Here is a 17,603-nt window from a genome sequence, read left to right on the forward strand (position 1 = left end):
TATTACATAGCTAGGGTTACAGTGGGGGGCTAGTCCTCTGGTAACCACGAGCGTTTAACTCCCCATGCACATTTGTATTGCAGCGTGCCTTGCCAGATGGTGGTAGGTACCATTTTTATGATGGTCTTTGGTATGACCCGACCGTGAATAGAACTCACGATCTCCCGATCGAGAGGCGGACACGCTACCACTAGGCCACTAGTCGGTGTATACATACATACAGCAGTCTTATCCTTCATACAAACTACATCTGGGACATCAAGTAACACATTTTCCAATATATTTACTCATAAATATATCGATTAATTGTTTTGATTAACTTGTGTATTTTTTGTTTGTGAATGTGTCTGTATAATAAAAGAAAATATGTTTGCTTGAAGATATGAAGTTTAGCTTCTTGTGTTGAAAAACTCATTTTTCATTTGAACTACATATGAACTACCTTTTATATGCATCTTTAACCTGGAAACATGGACACTGTACTTTTTAAATGATTCATGATACATACATTGACCATAATTAGTTTTCAAGTAAAACTTTAAAGGGACACTTTTCTAGGTAAAAAGATACACACTAAATGTACGAAAGGTGTAAATTTGAGGGTACAACTCTAGCAACAAGGAAAGAAGCAACTTTAGAAGTACAGTTCAGAAGGAGGTTTTTTTGGTGTACCACAGGGGGCCTCCCTGTCAAAGAGGGTTTCAATTAACACACCTTTATAAAAACGCAAGGAATCCAAAGTACCCTTTTTTGAAGAAGGTTTTTTTTTTTTTACATTGCGATATATATTTTTAAACCATTGTAGTACTGTTTTGTACAAACATAATTCTTTCTTCCATGTATAAACTGAATTTTTTGAAATGAAGAAATGCATTTTTTAAAATTATCTCCCATTCAATTTTATTTTTACTACTAATATTTTTCTAACCCTTGGCTTGAAATAGAAAAATTTGCACTCTAATATCTGAAGAATCATTATTAAGTCATAGAACCCCATGACATTGGACTCCCTTTAATCAACAAAAAAAAGGAATCAGTCTCTCTGTATTGGCTTAAAGCACTTTCTCCTTGTGTTTTTTTTGAGGCTTTGTATGTTGTTTAAAAGAAAGAAAGCACAACTTTATTCATCACACACTTGTGAAATTTCCTCTCTGCATTTAACCCATCTGAAGCAGTGAACACACACATGCACAATGAGCGCCCCCCCCCCCCAGAGCAGTGGGCAGCCATGCTAACAGCACCTGGGGAGCAGTTGGGAGTTCAGTGCCTCGCTCAAGGGCACCTCAGCCCAAGGCCGTCCCATATTAACCCAACCGCATGTGGGGGAAACCGGAGCACCCGGAGGAAACCCATGCAGACACGGGGAGAACATGCAAACTCCACACAGAAAGGCCCTCACCAGCCTCTGGGTTCGAACCCAGAACCCTCTTGCTGTGAGGCAACCATGCTAACCACTACACCACCGTGCCACCCAGCTTTTGGGAACAGGTTCAAACCTGCAGGCCCTGAGTCACAGACATTCCTTTCTATTTGTAATCAAAAGACAGTGTAAGTCTCATTCATCTCATTATCTCTAGCCGCTTTATCCTTCTACAGGGTCGCAGGCAAGCTGGAGCCTATCCCAGCTGACTACGGGCGAAAGGCGGGGTACATCCTGGACAAGTCGCCAGGTCATCACAGGGCTGAGACACAGACAACCATTCACACTCACACCTACGGTCAATTTAGAGTCACCAGTTAACCTAACCTGCATGTCTTTGGACTGTGGGGGAAACCGGAGCACCCGGAGGAAACCCACGCGGACACGGGGAGAACATGCAAACTCCACACAGAAAGGCCCTCGCCAGCCTCTGGGTTCGAACCCAGAACCCTCTTGCTGTGAGGCAACCATGCTAACCACTACATCACCGTGCCACCCAGCTTTTGGGAACAGGTTCAAACCTGCAGGCCCTGAGTCACAGACATTCCTTTCTATTTGTAATCAAAAGACAGTGTAAGTCATATTCAAATTTTACAGTCCTCCCCAAAGTCATCTGTCAAGGTATTCCTTTGTTGTAACAAATGATATTTAAGACTTAAATCATTAGGGAGTTTGTATGTCATAAATTGAAAAAAAAAACATTGTGATCTAATATCAATGTTCTTATATGCTCAAAGGTGACAGATGTAGAGCAGCAATGTTGCTTTAGTTTGCATTTCATTGTTCCTGCACAAATTAACAACCTCAAAAAGTTGGGATGTTGTAGAAAATGCAAATAAAAAAAAGAAAGCAGCGATTTCCAAACTTACTTTGACTTGTATTTCATTGCAGACAGTATGAACCCAAGATACAGTATTTCATGTTTTGTCTGGTCAACTTCATTTCATTTGTTATACCTCCATTCCTGCATTTTAGGTCTGCAACACTTTTCAAAAAAAAGGTGGAACGGGAGCAATTTAGGGCTAGTAATGAGGTAAAACAATTAAATAATGATGTGATTTGAAACAGGTGATATCAACAGGTGACTGTAATCATGATTTGGTACAAAATCAGCATCCTTGAGGAGCAAAGATGGGCTGAGGATCTCCAGTTTGTTAACAAGTCTGAGAAAATTATTGAAATGTTTAAAAACAATGTTCCTCAAAGAAAGATACAAAGGGATTTGGATATTTAACCCTCTATGTTGCATATTATTATTAAATGATTCAAGGAATTTCGACATGTAAAGGGCAAGGGCACAAGCCTAAGCTGAACACCCGTGATCTCCGATCTCTCAGATGGCACTGCATCAAGAACCATCAGTCACCTATGGCTGACATAACCGCATGGGCTTGGGATTACTTTGGCAAACCTTTGTCAAGCACTACAACGTGGAGTTACATCCACAAATGCTAGTTAAAACTTTACTGTGCAAAAAGGAAGCCTTATGTTAACTGTTCAGACGTGCCCTTGACTTCTCTGGGCTCGGATGCATCTGGGATGGACCATCACACAATGGAAATGTGTATTGTGGTCAGATAAATTAGCATTCTAGGTCTTTTTTTTTGTAAGAAATGGACACTGTGTGCTCCAAACCAAAAACGAAAAGGACCATCCAGACTGTTACCAGCAACAAGTCCAAAAGCCAGGGTCTGTTATGGTATGGGGTTGGGTCAGTGCCCTTGGGAAAGGTAACTTACACTTCTGTGATGGCAGCACTAATGCAGAAAATTACATTGAGATTTTGGAGCAACATATGCTGCCTTCAAAATGACATCTTTTCCAGGGAGATTTCAACAAGACAATGCAAAACTACATTCTGCATACATTACAAAGGCATGGCTGTGGAAGAAGAGGGTGCCTGTTCCCTCCGTCCCAATAGAGTATGTGTGGCATATTTTGAAATGAAAAATATGACGATGAGCCTGTAAACGTTGCACACCTGAAGACTTGTTTGCAGGATGAATGGGACAAAATAACACCTGAAATGCTTCATCACGTGGTGTTTTTAGTCCTTAAACATATTTTAAATCGGCGGCACGGTGGTGTAGTGGTTAGCGCTGTCGCCTCACAGCAAGAAGGTCCGGGTTCGAGCCCCGTGGCCGGCGAGGGCCTTTCTGTGTGGAGTTTGCATGTTCTCCCCGTGTCCGTGTGGGTTTCCTCCGGGTGCTCCGGTTTCCCCCACAGTCCAAAGACATGCAGGTTAGGTTAACTGGTGACTCTAAATTGACCGTAGGTGTGAGTGTGAATGGTTGTCTGTGTCTATGTGTCAGCCCTGTGATGACCTGGCGACTTGTCCAGGGTGTACCCCGCCTTTCGCCCGTAGTCAGCTGGGATAGGCTCCAGCTTGCCTGCGACCCTGTAGAACAGGATAAAGCGGCTACAGATAATGAGATGAGACATCTTTTAAATCAATTTTTGAATCTCATCTCATTATCTGTAGCCGCTTTATCCTGTTCTACAGGGTCGCAGGCAAGCTGGAGCTTATCCCAGCTGACTACGGGCGAAAGGCGGGGTACACCCTGGACAAGTCGCCAGGTCATCACAGGGCTGACACAGACAACCATTCACACTCCCATTCACACCTACGGTCAATTTAGAGCCACCAGTTAACCTAACCTGCATGTCTTTGGACTGTGGAGGAAACCCACGCAGACACGGGGAGAACATGCAAACTCCGCACAGAAAGGCCCTTGCCAGCCACTAGGCTCGAACCCAGGACCTTCTTGCTGTGAGGCGACAGCGCTAACCACTACACCACCATGCCGCCCTCAATTTTTGAATATAAAATGAAATGTGTTTATTTAAAAAAACCAAAACTTGGAGGTAAAACATCAAATAAAGTGCTGTTGCATTGCTTTGAGTGCAATACAGGTCAAAGATTATTCACCAATCATTGTTTTCAGTTTTAATTTCAATATACCGTCCCAACTTTTTCCTGATTTGGGGTTGTAAATGGACTTTGAAATCCACATCAGTTTATAAGCCTTCAGAATGAGGTATCATAAACCATAAAGTATCATCGATTAAACAAAATGTACAGCTCATAAAAATAATGAACAAACATGGACAGCACTGTCTTTGGCAGATTTTTTTTTTTATTGTATCTAAATGACTGTAAAAGGTAAACAAGTATTCTTGTTGAACATCCAAAAGTACAGAAATAGTAAGGCCTACATTCAGGCATAGGTTCTATTTATGTGAAGTAAAGTGCCATAAACCTTTTATTCCAGCATAAGATCATTTACATATTATTAGCCATTGATAATTACATATTAACACTACAGACAGACTAATTTGGGGCAGTTCTTCAGCAGAGAGGCCAAAATTACGAAATGATTAAGACTGCCTTAAAATTCTCAGCTCGGTGATATTGCTGAAGTATGGAATCCAAGGCAAAATGTACTGAAAACCATATTTACAGAAATCAAATCACCCCAATTATAGCAATGTCGCTTCAGAGAAATCTTGGTTTGAATTTTAAGAAATGAAAGTTCAGTGTTTTCTGATGCAATTCCGTTCCTGACTTTTCGTTCCTCATAAAAGATTTTACGTTCAGAAGTAAACGGCTAATTTTCTATGCTTTTTTTTTTAGGGTCAAAAGATACCCCATACAGTGTGACGGTTTTATTTAATTACATCATCTTGAGTACTGCAACTAAAAAAAAGTTACCACATTTTGCTACGAGCGCAATTTCGTGACCAAAGAACTACCCTTTGTTCTAAGTTGTATCAGCTGCAACTAACTGTGTGCTTATATTGTATTTTGGAGCTTTACTGCTCACTAACCTGTGCGTTAAGGTTTCTTTTGCATGTACATATGAAAACACATACTGTACACAAGGTTTCTCTTTCTCACCCTAGCCCACACTCTCTTTGGTTTATAGGATACTAAAACTTCTGTCTTTCAGACTAAGACCTGTCTCTCAGACTGGCGGTCCAAGTCATCATTTATAACCAGTCAAATATATAGAATTAATTTTTTTTTATACATTTTCAATATTACAGGAAACCAGACATTTTCTCTGTATATCCTTAAACTGGTTTAACAGGAGTTTAGTACCTCAAACAGCCTTCACAGACAGATACCCAGACAGAAGAATCTCTGGGCTACTTGTCCTAAAGGCTTTAGGATGATCATGTCACATAGATTTTAGTAGCCCAGGCTGGGGGCTTGCTGTCATAAGAAACAATCACTCTATTCTCTGCTCCTGTAACATCCTCCTCAGCCTCTCTCTGTGCCTCTTCATCCTTCTTTTGTGCTTCCTCTGATCCGAGTCTTACCATCTGCCCTGGAAGCTCCAAGCTCTCCTGTGTGCAAAACGGCTTCTCCAGCACTTTCAGAACTCTCTGAACCTGATTACACCAATGAAAGGTTTTTTTTTTTTTTTTACATTTCAGAAGTACACACTTTTTAATATTGATCAAGTAAAATTGAGTATGGTAAAAGCTTAACCTCAGTGAAATCGCCATTTTCAGCTGCTTCGATTGCGTTCTGGGCAATGTAATTCCGAAGCACTACACGAGGATTGGTGCTGTCCATCACACGCACTCTCTCCTCCTGCACTGCCTTCACATCACACACTCCCTCACATTCACGAGCCAGCCGCTGTCTGGAGGCAAGCAAAGACAACATGTACATTCAGGGGGTATTTATAAATGCTGGTCTGTTTATGCAAAAATCCTAATAATAATAACAACAACAACAAGAGCTCTAAGAGGGTGTTTGGACAAATGTTCTCAAGGGACCACAACCACTTCCATCGTGTTTGTTCTATCTTTCTGCCATCTGCTATAACTAATGAAACCCCTGAGTGTTTTATCACTTGGGTTTCCAAGCAACCTGTTGTTGCCAAGCACAAACATGGCTCTGTATGACTGCATGGACAACACCGAACACCTCATCCTTATCTGCACCTGTACTGTTTAATCCAGCCGGTCCATTCCTCAGTCTGCTTGATCTTTAGGTCGGTCTCTGTGCTTTCCAGCAGCTCCTTTAACCTAGAGAGCTTCTCCAGCTGCCGGGCCAACGTCCTCCGATCTGACATCATGCTGAACAGCGCAGGGTTACTCTGGGCCAAGGAGAGCAGCATTGACAACTCACTGTGGGGAAAACAATTGTGAATTGAAACCACAATGTTTCTTTGAATGAGGATATGAATAAAAGTAGACAAAAAGGGGGGAAAAAAAACCCAAACTAACGGTGGATATTATACTTTTATTATATTATACCTGGGAAGAAACACCATATTCAAATAACCTAGCTCAGGGTATCTGCACATTTTTCAAGTACAAATTTAAAGACTTTTAAGACCTTTTCAAGACCTCTAAATGGAAAAATTAAGACTCTACCATGACAAAGAAAATGATAAATATGACAACTTAAAACTGTTTTCTGCAATTTTTTTTTACTAACTTTAAGAAGAATGCACACAATTGGTGAACAACAGGATGCATCAATGGCAACTGTTAGACATGCAAACAGCTGAAGCAAAGCCGTGTGTTCTGGGCCTGCAGAACTACTGTAGCAGCAAGGAGAAGACTGGTGTTTACTGGAGAAAACACCATGAATCATTTCAAAAACGAAACCAATATACAGCAAGTAGAACCAGCTGAACAACCTTAGCCGGCATTATTTCAGTCCCCAAAGATTATCTTTGATGTGTGATTTTGTGTCCGACAGCAAAGTCAGTCTGAGTGTCGTACAGTACACAGCTGGCTGAGGAAGTTCTCGAGTATCTTCTGCATTATAGCAGGTAACAGCATAAACCTGTTTATGCAGTCATACAATCATCAGAGCGTTACATTAAACACAGAAAAACAACTGTCACCTTTCATAACCATTATCAATATTAATCAATGTGTTGTAATAACTAAACTAATTATCATCAGTGCAATTGTTATATCAATATTCATTATTCAAAAATAATCATTAATTATCTATAATCCATGAATAATTGTTTGTATTACTACTACTACTACTAATAATAATAAAAAACTACTTTTTTAATAATAATTTTAAAAAAATTAACTCAATTTTATAACATTTTAATAATCACTACTTATTAGCTATATTAATTATGAATAGCGTAGCAATTATTATAATTCAGTATTACTACTTAATTAATAAACAGTGATTATCAAAATGTAATTTAATAATTAGTAATTATCATCAACTACTAAATTATACTAATAATAAGTAGTGATTATTAAAATGCTATAAAATTGAGTTATAAGATTAGTTAAAATTATTATTAAAAAAGTAGTTATTATTATTATTATTATTATTATTATGTAGTAGTAGTAGTAGTAGTGATACAAACAATTATTCATGGACTATAGATAATTTGTTTTTAATAGTGAACATTGATAACTGAACTGATAATAATAATAATAAAAAAAAAGTCACATTAACAACAAGTATTACTAATAGTATTATTGTTTATTATTATTATTATGGGCGGCACGGTCGTGTAGTGGTTAGCGCTGTCGTCTCACAGCAAGAAGGTCCGGATTCGAGCCCCGTGGCCGGCGAGGGCCTTTCTGTGCGGAGTTTGCATGTTCTCCCCGTGTCCGCGTGGGTTTCCTCCGGGTGCTCCGGTTTCCCCCACAGTCCAAAGACATGCAGGTTAGGTTAACTGGTGACTCTAAATTGACCGTAGGTGTGAATGTGAGTGTGAATGGTTGTCTGTGTCTATGTGTCGGCCCTGTGATGACCTGGCGACTTGTCCAGGGTGTACCCGCCTTTCGCCCGTAGTCAGCTGGGATAGGCTCCAGCTTGCCTGCGACCCTGTAGAACAGGATAAAGCGGCTAGAGATAATGAGATGAGATTATTATTATTATTATTATTATTATTATTGGCGGCACGGTGGTGTAGTGGTTAGCGCTGTCGCCTCACAGCAAGAAGGTCCTGGGTTCGAGCCCCGGGGCCGGCGAGGGCCTTTCTGTGTGGAGTTTGCATGTTCTCCCCGTGTCCGCGTGGGTTTCCTCCGGGTGCTCCGGTTTCCCCCACAGTCCAAAGACATGCAGGTTAGGTTAACTGGTGACTCTTAATTGACCGTAGGTGTGAATGTGAGTGTGAATGGTTGTCTGTGTCTATGTGTCAGCCCTGTGATGACCTGGCGACTTGTCCAGGGTGTACCCCGCCTTTCGCCCATAGTCAGCTGGGATAGGCTCCAGCTTGCCTGCGACCCTGTAGAAGGATAAAGCGGCTAGAGATAATGAGATGAGATTATTATTATTATTATTATTATTAGTAGTAGTAGTAGTATAGTTATTTTATATCAATGTTCACTATTTTAAAAAATGTATCTATAATCCATGAGTATGTTTGTATTCTACCAATTACTACTTTTTAATCATTATTTGTAATAATTTTTAATAACTTAATTTTATAACATTTAATAATCCCTAGTACTTAATCACTAATTCATAAGTAGTAATGATTAATAATCAATAATTACTATTACTACTAATTATTATTAGTGGTTAATATTCTTATTATATTAAAAACACTGTTGTAGACGATAAGTAATAAAACTAAAAAACTTTTTGTACAAATTATTTATATTGTACTATATTTAGAATTATTGTATTTTCTGGAGTTCTTTTTAATTGAGTTTTGAAATAAAGGTTGTTTATATATTTATATTAAACTTAGTACAATAAACAATGTTAATTATGTAAAAAATTATGCTAATCATTATTATTAGTAGTATTTCCTACAAGTCCCATTTTCCACCTGACTCTTGTGCGCATGCGCGAACCCCCCTGCGTTTCACTTTGGAGCGCTTGACCTCTAACGCGCGCGTGCCTCGTGTCCGTGAAAAGCCAGTTTCCCAGTGGGCGTGTCCCCAGCGCTGCGTTACCGGCTTTAAACACATTTGTGCGATCCAGCGCTTTTTATCGCAAACGATTCTTCTCCTTATTTTGGGGGTATCGGTCATCCCCCAACCACTTGTCGTTAAACAGACATCTTCCCATAATTATCAACGCTTTCTAGCGCCCGCGTAAGCTACCTGCGCATCTCTCACTCTTCACAACCACCGCACCGCACTGCACCACACCGCCTCCAGCAACCTCCTAACGTTAGTTCTTGATCTACGGAACGCACAGAACCAATGCTGCCCCCAAAAGGTGCGCTGGTCACTTTTAAAATTACGGTTAAAAAAATACCCCAAACCGGATGGAGACATTTCACTCGTTCGGTCCAATATTAAATTTAATACCTCCCTTTCGAAAATTCCAGTCATTCCAAATAGTAGAGCAGATAAGCAGATGAATCGTGCACAAGATGATAAAAGCATGAAACTTTCAGGGTTTGTTCTTGAGGGCATAACAATTAATTTAAGATCTGGAGGCACTCTCAGTTTGACCTTGGAGGTCAATTAGAGGTCATCAATAGGACATTTCTATGCATGAGAGCTAAAATGGGTGTGTTTCTGGGAGCAATTTTGCTAAAAATGTACAGTAAGTATAAATATGCATGTATTAAGGCATAATCAAGTAAATAAACATAAATAGATATACACCCATAGAGGCAAATGAATGAAATAAACAAAAAACGTAATGATAATAACGTTAAATTGGGAAATGGCAGATGAACTGTAACTGATAGATACCCAGGTAAACTACATAAATTTAATCATTGTTTTTTTTCATACACACACACACACACACACATACATACATTATATATATACATACATACGTATATATATATATATATATATATATATATATATATATATATATATATATATATATATATACACACACACACACACACACACACACACACACACACATACATACATACACACATACATATATATATATATTTTTTTCAAATCATGACTTAAACTTTCATTGCCATATCATGGCAATGCTTTATTCCCTTGAATCTCATTATCTCTAGCCGCTTTATCCTTCTACAGGGTCGCAGGCAAGCTGGAGCCTATCCCAGCTGACTACGGGCGAAAGGCGGGGTACACCCTGGACAAGTCGCCAGGTCATCACAGGGCTGACACATAGACACAGACAACCATTCACACTCACATTCACACCTACGGTCAATTTAGAGTCACCAGTTAACCTAACCTGCATGTCTTTGGACTGTGGGGGAAACCGGAGCACCCGGAGGAAACCCACGCGGACACGGGGAGAACATGCAAACTCCACACAGAAAGGCCCTCGCCGGCCCCGGGGCTTGAACCCGGACCTTCTTGCTGTGAGGCGACAGCGCTAACCACTACACCACCGTGCGGCCCCTCCCTCGAATCCTCCCACTCATATCCATGTTCCATGTGCAAGCTGTTATTTTCCCGCACTTCTGTTGGGCATAGTGAGCAAAAAGGGATGTGGCCTGGCATGTTCCCACACTTGGGGTCCTAAAGTGTGTGCGCTTCTCTCACTCTCACACATTCTCTCTCGACTGTCTGACAGCAGAGCAGGAGCAATAGAAAGCAAAATCAGCACTACTGTGGTCTTGTGTTTAGTCATCTAATAATTTGTATAATTAACTATTTGTATTATATTTCTAATAAGGATTTACTACTTCACCCTTCCTATTAACTATTCCATTGCTTTCCTTTTTATTTACTTTGCTCATATTGCTCTTTGTCACAGCTGGAACGCTTTGTTGTTCTCATTTATGACAGAACAAATACATGTGTAGGTGTCAATGAGGCACGGAAACATCTTTTCACACGAAAGTCAAGATCGTTGGAAAACATCCCCCCTACACAAGCTGCTTTGAGACAACACATCAAACGAGCCATGTATCAGGCTCATGTATGGAACCTTGCCTTGGTTATTAGGCCCCAGTTGCCAAGTCCTTCAGACTGGGGATGGGTTAACAGTGACGATGGATGGCAGCCACTTTGGACAACACTACCTGAGGCCTCACAGTCGTGCTATGAGCTTTTGCATTGTGGTTGCAAAAAGGGCTGTTGTGGTCACTGCAAATGCAAAAAGGCAGAATTGAAGTGTACTGCCCTTTGTGCATGTTCTGGAGACTGCAATGATTAGAATACTCACAGTAGGCCTGTATCACTTGTATCACTCATTTGGAAGTCATTTTACAATTACAAAGTATATACTGCTTGGCAATATGCTACAAAATCATAAAAGTTGTTGAAATTGACATAACACATCATATATTTTAGAGTGACCTTCATCTTAACCTTGACTTCTAAGTGTAATATCACTATAAATGGACCCTCATGACCTAGAAAAATGGAAATCCACATGTAATTACAATTTTTGTCACACTTGTATGATAAAATGCCCCAATTTTTAATCCTGTCCATTGAAATTGCACATAACAAGGGTCAATGACCTCTAAATGACCTCCAAGGTCAAACTGAGAGCGCCTCCAGATCTTAAATTAATTGTTATGCCCTGGAGAACAAACCCTGAAAGTTTCATGCTTTTATCATGTTGTGCACAATTCTTATGTTTATAGGGCCTTAAAGGAACAGTCCACCGTACTTCCATAATGAAATATGCTCTTATCTGAATTGAGACGAGCTGCTCCGTACCTCTCCGAGCTTTGCGCGACCTCCCAGTCAGTCAGACGCGCTGTCACTCCTGTTAGCAATGTAGCTAGGCTCAGCATGGCCAATGGTATTTTTTGGGGCTGTAGTTAGATGCGACCAAACTCTTCCACGTTTTTCCTGTTTACATAGGTTTATATGACCAGTGACATGAAACAAGTTCAGTTACACAAATTGAAACGTAGCGATTTTCTATGCTATGGAAAGTCCGCACTATAATGACAGGCGTACTAACACCTTTGGCAGCACATTGATATCTGAGCTCCGTATCAATGCGCTGCCGAAGCGCGCAGAAGGTGTTAGTACGCCTGTCATTATAGTGCGGACTTTCCATAGCATAGAAAATCGCTACGTTTCAATTTGTGTAACTGAACTTGTTTCATGTCACTGGTCATATAAACCTATGTAAACAGGAAAAACGCGGAAGAGTTTGGTCGCATCTAACTACAGCCCCAAAAAATACCATTGGCCATGCTGAGCCTAGCTACATTGCTAACAGGAGTGACAGCGCGTCTGACTGCGTCTGACTGACTGGGAGGTCGCGCAAAGCTCAGAGAGGTACGGAGCAGCTCGTCTCAATTCAGATAAGAGCACATTTCATTATGGAAGTACGGTGGACTGTTCCTTTAACAGCTCTACTAAAACAATTTAAGACATTTTTAGGCCTTGAAAACCGAAAGTTGTATTTAAGACTTTTTAAGGACCCGCGGGAACCCTATAGCTCTATTTACTATAGATTACAAGCACCCGCTTTAGACTAAAGTATCAGAACATTTACAATTGGGATATAGGAAAAATAAAAAAGTATAAATCAAATCAGTCAAATATATACCGTGCTTAGATCAGTACTGGAAGGCATTTTTTATCAATATATCTAAAAGTTCTCTGCAGTTTGTAAATCAGGAGTTAAAATTAGATTAGATTTCAAAATTTACATTTTCCACGATATAATTTTAAAAAAACCTGAGACTTTCCTATACTTAAAAAAAAAAAAAAGTTCGGGTGTTTCTGTACAAGTTATAGCTTTTTAATGCAACAGTTAGTTCCGATCCACTAATTCAAATCGGTCTTCCAAGAGTGCCTCCGTTTAGTCTAACTGCACTGGGACCGTGTTCACCACATAAAATTCCACGTCGTAGTTTGAAATCATTACTACAGCAGAGTTAGCAACATCAGTGGACATAGCAAGCGATACTTTTCAGGACCATTTGACTTCAAATATAAAAGCTCGTCAGATAAAAATGAAAAGGAAGACAGGACACCAGGATTCATTTTGGCTACTGGAGCAAAAAATAAACAGGAGTATTTGGACATAATCATGTCCAAAATGTCACTCAGTACTAATTTTTTGTTTATAGAACTGTTGTATAAACACAATGGCATGTGGTTATACTGAATATCAGCACAGCTGGAATTAGCTATAGCTATAATTAGCTACGCGGGCTTGTGCCTATGCTGAAATACAGCCATGCTTAATAAAAAAAAGTCACCCCCAAAATTGAAAAGGGAGAAAACTGCATTTAAAGATTATTTATTTTCACTGGAGCATCAGGGACTTTGACAGTTGCTATCTGATAATAAACTTAATTAATTAGGCTTATATCGGTTTCTCTACAGCTTAAAAATAAATAAATAAATACCCCACCACACCCTTGATCAAAGCATGACGTTAAATGTGTGAGGAAATCACAATTAGCAAGCAAGGTTTTAAACTTCTTTAAGAAAAAACTGTATCACCACAGATGTTCACTGGATCCTCACACCAACATGAAATATACGAATTGTTTCTTAATACCGAGGTGTCAAAGTACAGTTGTGAAAACCAACATTATGGAATGAGAGCAAATGAGCACGGACCGTCAAAAACCCAGAGGATGGGGCATTAGTGGTGCTAGTATCAGGGGTTTTCTGTCAGTGTGATTGAGCACATTACATAGTTTGGTGGAATACTGTATTTGAAATAATTGTACAGTTATGTTAGATTTTAGTACACGAGTTAAGCTGTGGGGCGGCACGGTGGTGTAGTGGTTAGCGCTGTCGCCTCACAGCAAGAAGGTCCTGGGTTCGAGCCCCGGGGCCGGCGAGGGCCTTTCTGTGCGGAGTTTGCATGTTCTCCCCGTGTCCGCGTGGGTTTCCTCCGGGTGCTCCGGTTTCCCCCACAGTCCAAAGACATGCAGGTTAGGTTAACTGGTGACTCTAAATTGACCGTAGGTGTGAATGTGAGTGTGAATGGTTGTCTGTGTCTATGTGTCAGCCCTGGGATGACCTGGCGACTTGTCCAGGGTGTACCCCGCCTTTCGCCCGTAGTCAGCTGGGATAGGCTCCAGCTTGCCTGCGACCCTGTAGAAGGATAAAGCGGCTAGAGATAATGAATGAATGAATGAGTTAAGCTGTGCTTGTTAGTAATTGAACCCCTAGTAACACCCTTAAAAACTCTCACCTGAAACAGTCATTACATTAATTTTCTGTATAGGTATGCTTCTTCTGTACTTGTGGGCTCGCTGACCTAAACATTAAAATTCACAATTGAAACAGTGCTTGCTACAGGAAACGTCTCAATACAATACAACACAATACAAGGCTTGCGAGGTGACCGGGGGGTGGGGGTGTAGGATGATTACCATTTGATCTCAACCGCATTAAGGCGGCAAGAGATTGCACCAATTACCTTTTGACGAGGCACCTGTAGGGACAGCCACAGTCCCGTCTAGAACTATGAATCCCATCAACTAACTTCCGCGATGACCTACGTCATGGCGTCCATGATTACGTCACGTCACGTGACCAACTCTATAAGTAACCCGAACACCCTCCATACTGTCTCGTCGCGTCATACAGACAGACACCCACTTTCATCAGAACATCCAAAATCAAGACGTCTGCCTTGCAAGAAAAAGGACTCAGCGCGCTTTCGTATATACCACTGGCCACGGTAAATAGTACCCAAGTCGCGCCGTCTCACTCAATTGAGTTACAACTGGTTTATTTGATTATTATAAGTAATGTTACGACTGCAGCCCAAGCAGTTAATTAAAAGTTAGAAGCGACCGGATTCCTTCTGACTTAATCGCTTTGCACATTATCGTCAGAGACTTTTCCTCACGAACAACGAAGCTTCGGATCAAGAATTCTCTGTCCTTTTACAGAAGCCTCCACGAGCTTTCTGTGAAACTCCGCGAAACTTCGGGACAGCTCTGCATATCCTGCAGGGATGAGAATGAAAAATATTTTAAAAGTCTGAAAAAACTGGGGCGGGGCCCATGGGGCTAATGATTTTTGGCTTTTTTTTTTTTTTTACCCCAAAACCATTAATTTTATCAGCAAACATTTGCAATTTATTTGGAAATAAATTCCCCTTCTTTGTGGACTCCCAGGTGAAAGTGATTAATATGGTACAAGAGACTTGTTTTTAATCAATTCACATTTGATGATTTCAAAAAATCAATGCACCTTTTAATATAAATGAGCTCTACAGTATTACATTTCTGCATTTGAGCTATTCATGTCTTTGAATACTCTAATCCTTTAAAATGAAGTGCAAACCAGAAAAAAGTTCTATCATATAATTCTCTGAAGCTTTCTTCTGATGTTATCATGGTAGCAGGAGGTCTTGCATATTAAGCAGGCAACATTCAACATCACTCATCACTTCCCTTCCAACTGCTGTGTGTACTAACTCGGTTTTATCTGGACAGGATGTTGTGTAATGTGATACAGATACCATATGGGCAATCTGAAGATCGAGATGGTGATTTTGAATTAAAGAACAGGCATGTACAATGGGCATTACATATTGGAAATTTTTTTTAAATCAAAAACTATAAGTTCATCTCGGCCTAAAAAATTTGGGCAGATGCTCCCACGCAGCACATGCCAGCAATTCCGTCCCCCTATGAAATGAGCAATAAGTAGGAGAGTTATACATGCTATCATACTTAAAATTTCATCAGAAATATAGATATGATACTATGATTCTCCCCAACATGCTACATTAGATAAGCTAACCCCATTTATAAAAGATACACACTTATATATGACATGTAATTGATATATATTTTTTGGGGCGCGCGCTCTCTCTGCCATGCCGAGCCTGTAGGCTGCACTGACTCAACTGAAAACTCCGGTCCTCGAGAAAAAGAGATAAAAGCCCGCCCACACTGAAAGCTGATTGGCTTATTTTGCTGAGTAACCCAATCAAGATACTCTTTGTCTGGCATGCGCTACATGAACAGGCACACAGGCAGTGTTGCCAGATTGGGTGGTTTTAAGTGCGTTTTGGAGGGTTTTGAACATATTTTGGGCTGGAAAGCGTCAGCAGTATCTGGCAACACTGCACACAGTCTCCCTCGCGCACCCCCTCGCGTGCGCACATTCTAAGATGCGTGATGCAGACCTTAATGTTGCGCGCGCACGCTCTTGCTCGCTTCTATCAATATGCAGGAGACTCCCGGAACTTCCGGGACACTTGGGATGTCTGCGTTATAAGGTGACCACAGATCGTTAATCATAACCCCCCCCCAAAAAAAAAAATTTCTCAACGGATTTACATCGATCTCAAAAACGATCATTTTGGTCTGAAAAAGTCGGAAATCCGCCAATCGGCGGAAAATTCTCATCCCTGATCCTGCATAGAGACATCGATACTGGAAGTAAGGCTGGCATTTGGGCAAACTAGTCTTAAGAATTAGCTTTATGAAGTAGTGTGAATTTAAACTCAGAAACTGTTTAATTGTGCACACTGGAGACAGTGTCGAGTTGATAATTGTGGTTCTGCATTGTTCTCCGTTGTTTAATAGATAGGCTGTTGCATGCTCTTTGCTATCTTGTCTAACATCCTTTAATTTCATTATTACACACATTTTGACCTCATCAAGATTTCAGTGGATTTGGTAATGTTATAGTGTAGTGGATTAGCAACCACGACGAATTCCTTTGTCTCAAGAAGACCATGAGGTGATTTTCACCTCCCCCCAACACCTTAGATAACATTCCAATTTCTAAGTTATTTACAGCGCATCCCCACGCATACACACATTCTGTCCGCGCACCCCCCCCCCACGCACACATTCAAACTCTCTTTGTCTTCTCCTCTCTCTCTCTCTCTCTCTCCCCCCTCTCACACTCACTACCTCACTGTTTGGCTGCTGACCATATTGAATGTATTCAACTGCTATTACCCATTTAGTATCATTGTTATAATAAATTCAATTATTCTGTTAAACTGTGCTTGTCTGTCCGTTTTTGCTACTGTATTCTTGAAGTCACACAATCTCAAAGAACTCCAAATTGCCTTCACCCAAGTGTATATGAATGCTATTGGCTGTAGTGTCTATGTAATACGGTAAGTAATAGATTATTGCTGCATCAGTAGTGATCATAATAATTTGGAATATACCATAATTTAGCTGTTTGGTAATTTATTATTAAACACCAAAATTAATGGTATTATTAAATGAGACTGATTTAATGAGACCGATTCAATGAGACTGATCACTTAAGACCAATTGCACCCACACACCTGTTCATTGAAAAGCATTCCAGGTGACTACCTCAAGAATCTGGTTAAGAAAATGCCAATAGTGTGCAA

The 17,603-nt window shown here is 40.4% G+C and overlaps 1 protein-coding gene across 3 annotated transcripts in view; it reads right to left on the reverse strand.

Annotated features, from left to right (window-relative positions):
- Positions 1-4,537: 4,537 nt before the first annotated feature.
- selenoo1 (selenoprotein O1) overlaps positions 4,538-17,603 on the reverse strand; it is a 39,027-nt gene continuing 25,961 nt past the window's right edge. For all 3 annotated transcript variants that reach the window (XM_060923741.1, XM_060923740.1, XM_060923742.1), the window contains 3 exons: positions 6,377-6,562; positions 5,916-6,072; positions 4,538-5,815 (listed from right to left, as the gene is read on the reverse strand). In XM_060923741.1, coding sequence (XP_060779724.1) covers positions 5,588-5,815; positions 5,916-6,072; positions 6,377-6,562 — 571 coding nt within the window. In that variant the 3' untranslated portion in view covers positions 4,538-5,587. The remainder of the gene's footprint in view (positions 5,816-5,915; positions 6,073-6,376; positions 6,563-17,603) is intronic.

Source organism: Neoarius graeffei, chromosome 6 (assembly GCF_027579695.1).
Source record: "Neoarius graeffei isolate fNeoGra1 chromosome 6, fNeoGra1.pri, whole genome shotgun sequence".
In the NCBI taxonomy this organism is placed as follows: domain Eukaryota; kingdom Metazoa; phylum Chordata; class Actinopteri; order Siluriformes; family Ariidae; genus Neoarius; species Neoarius graeffei.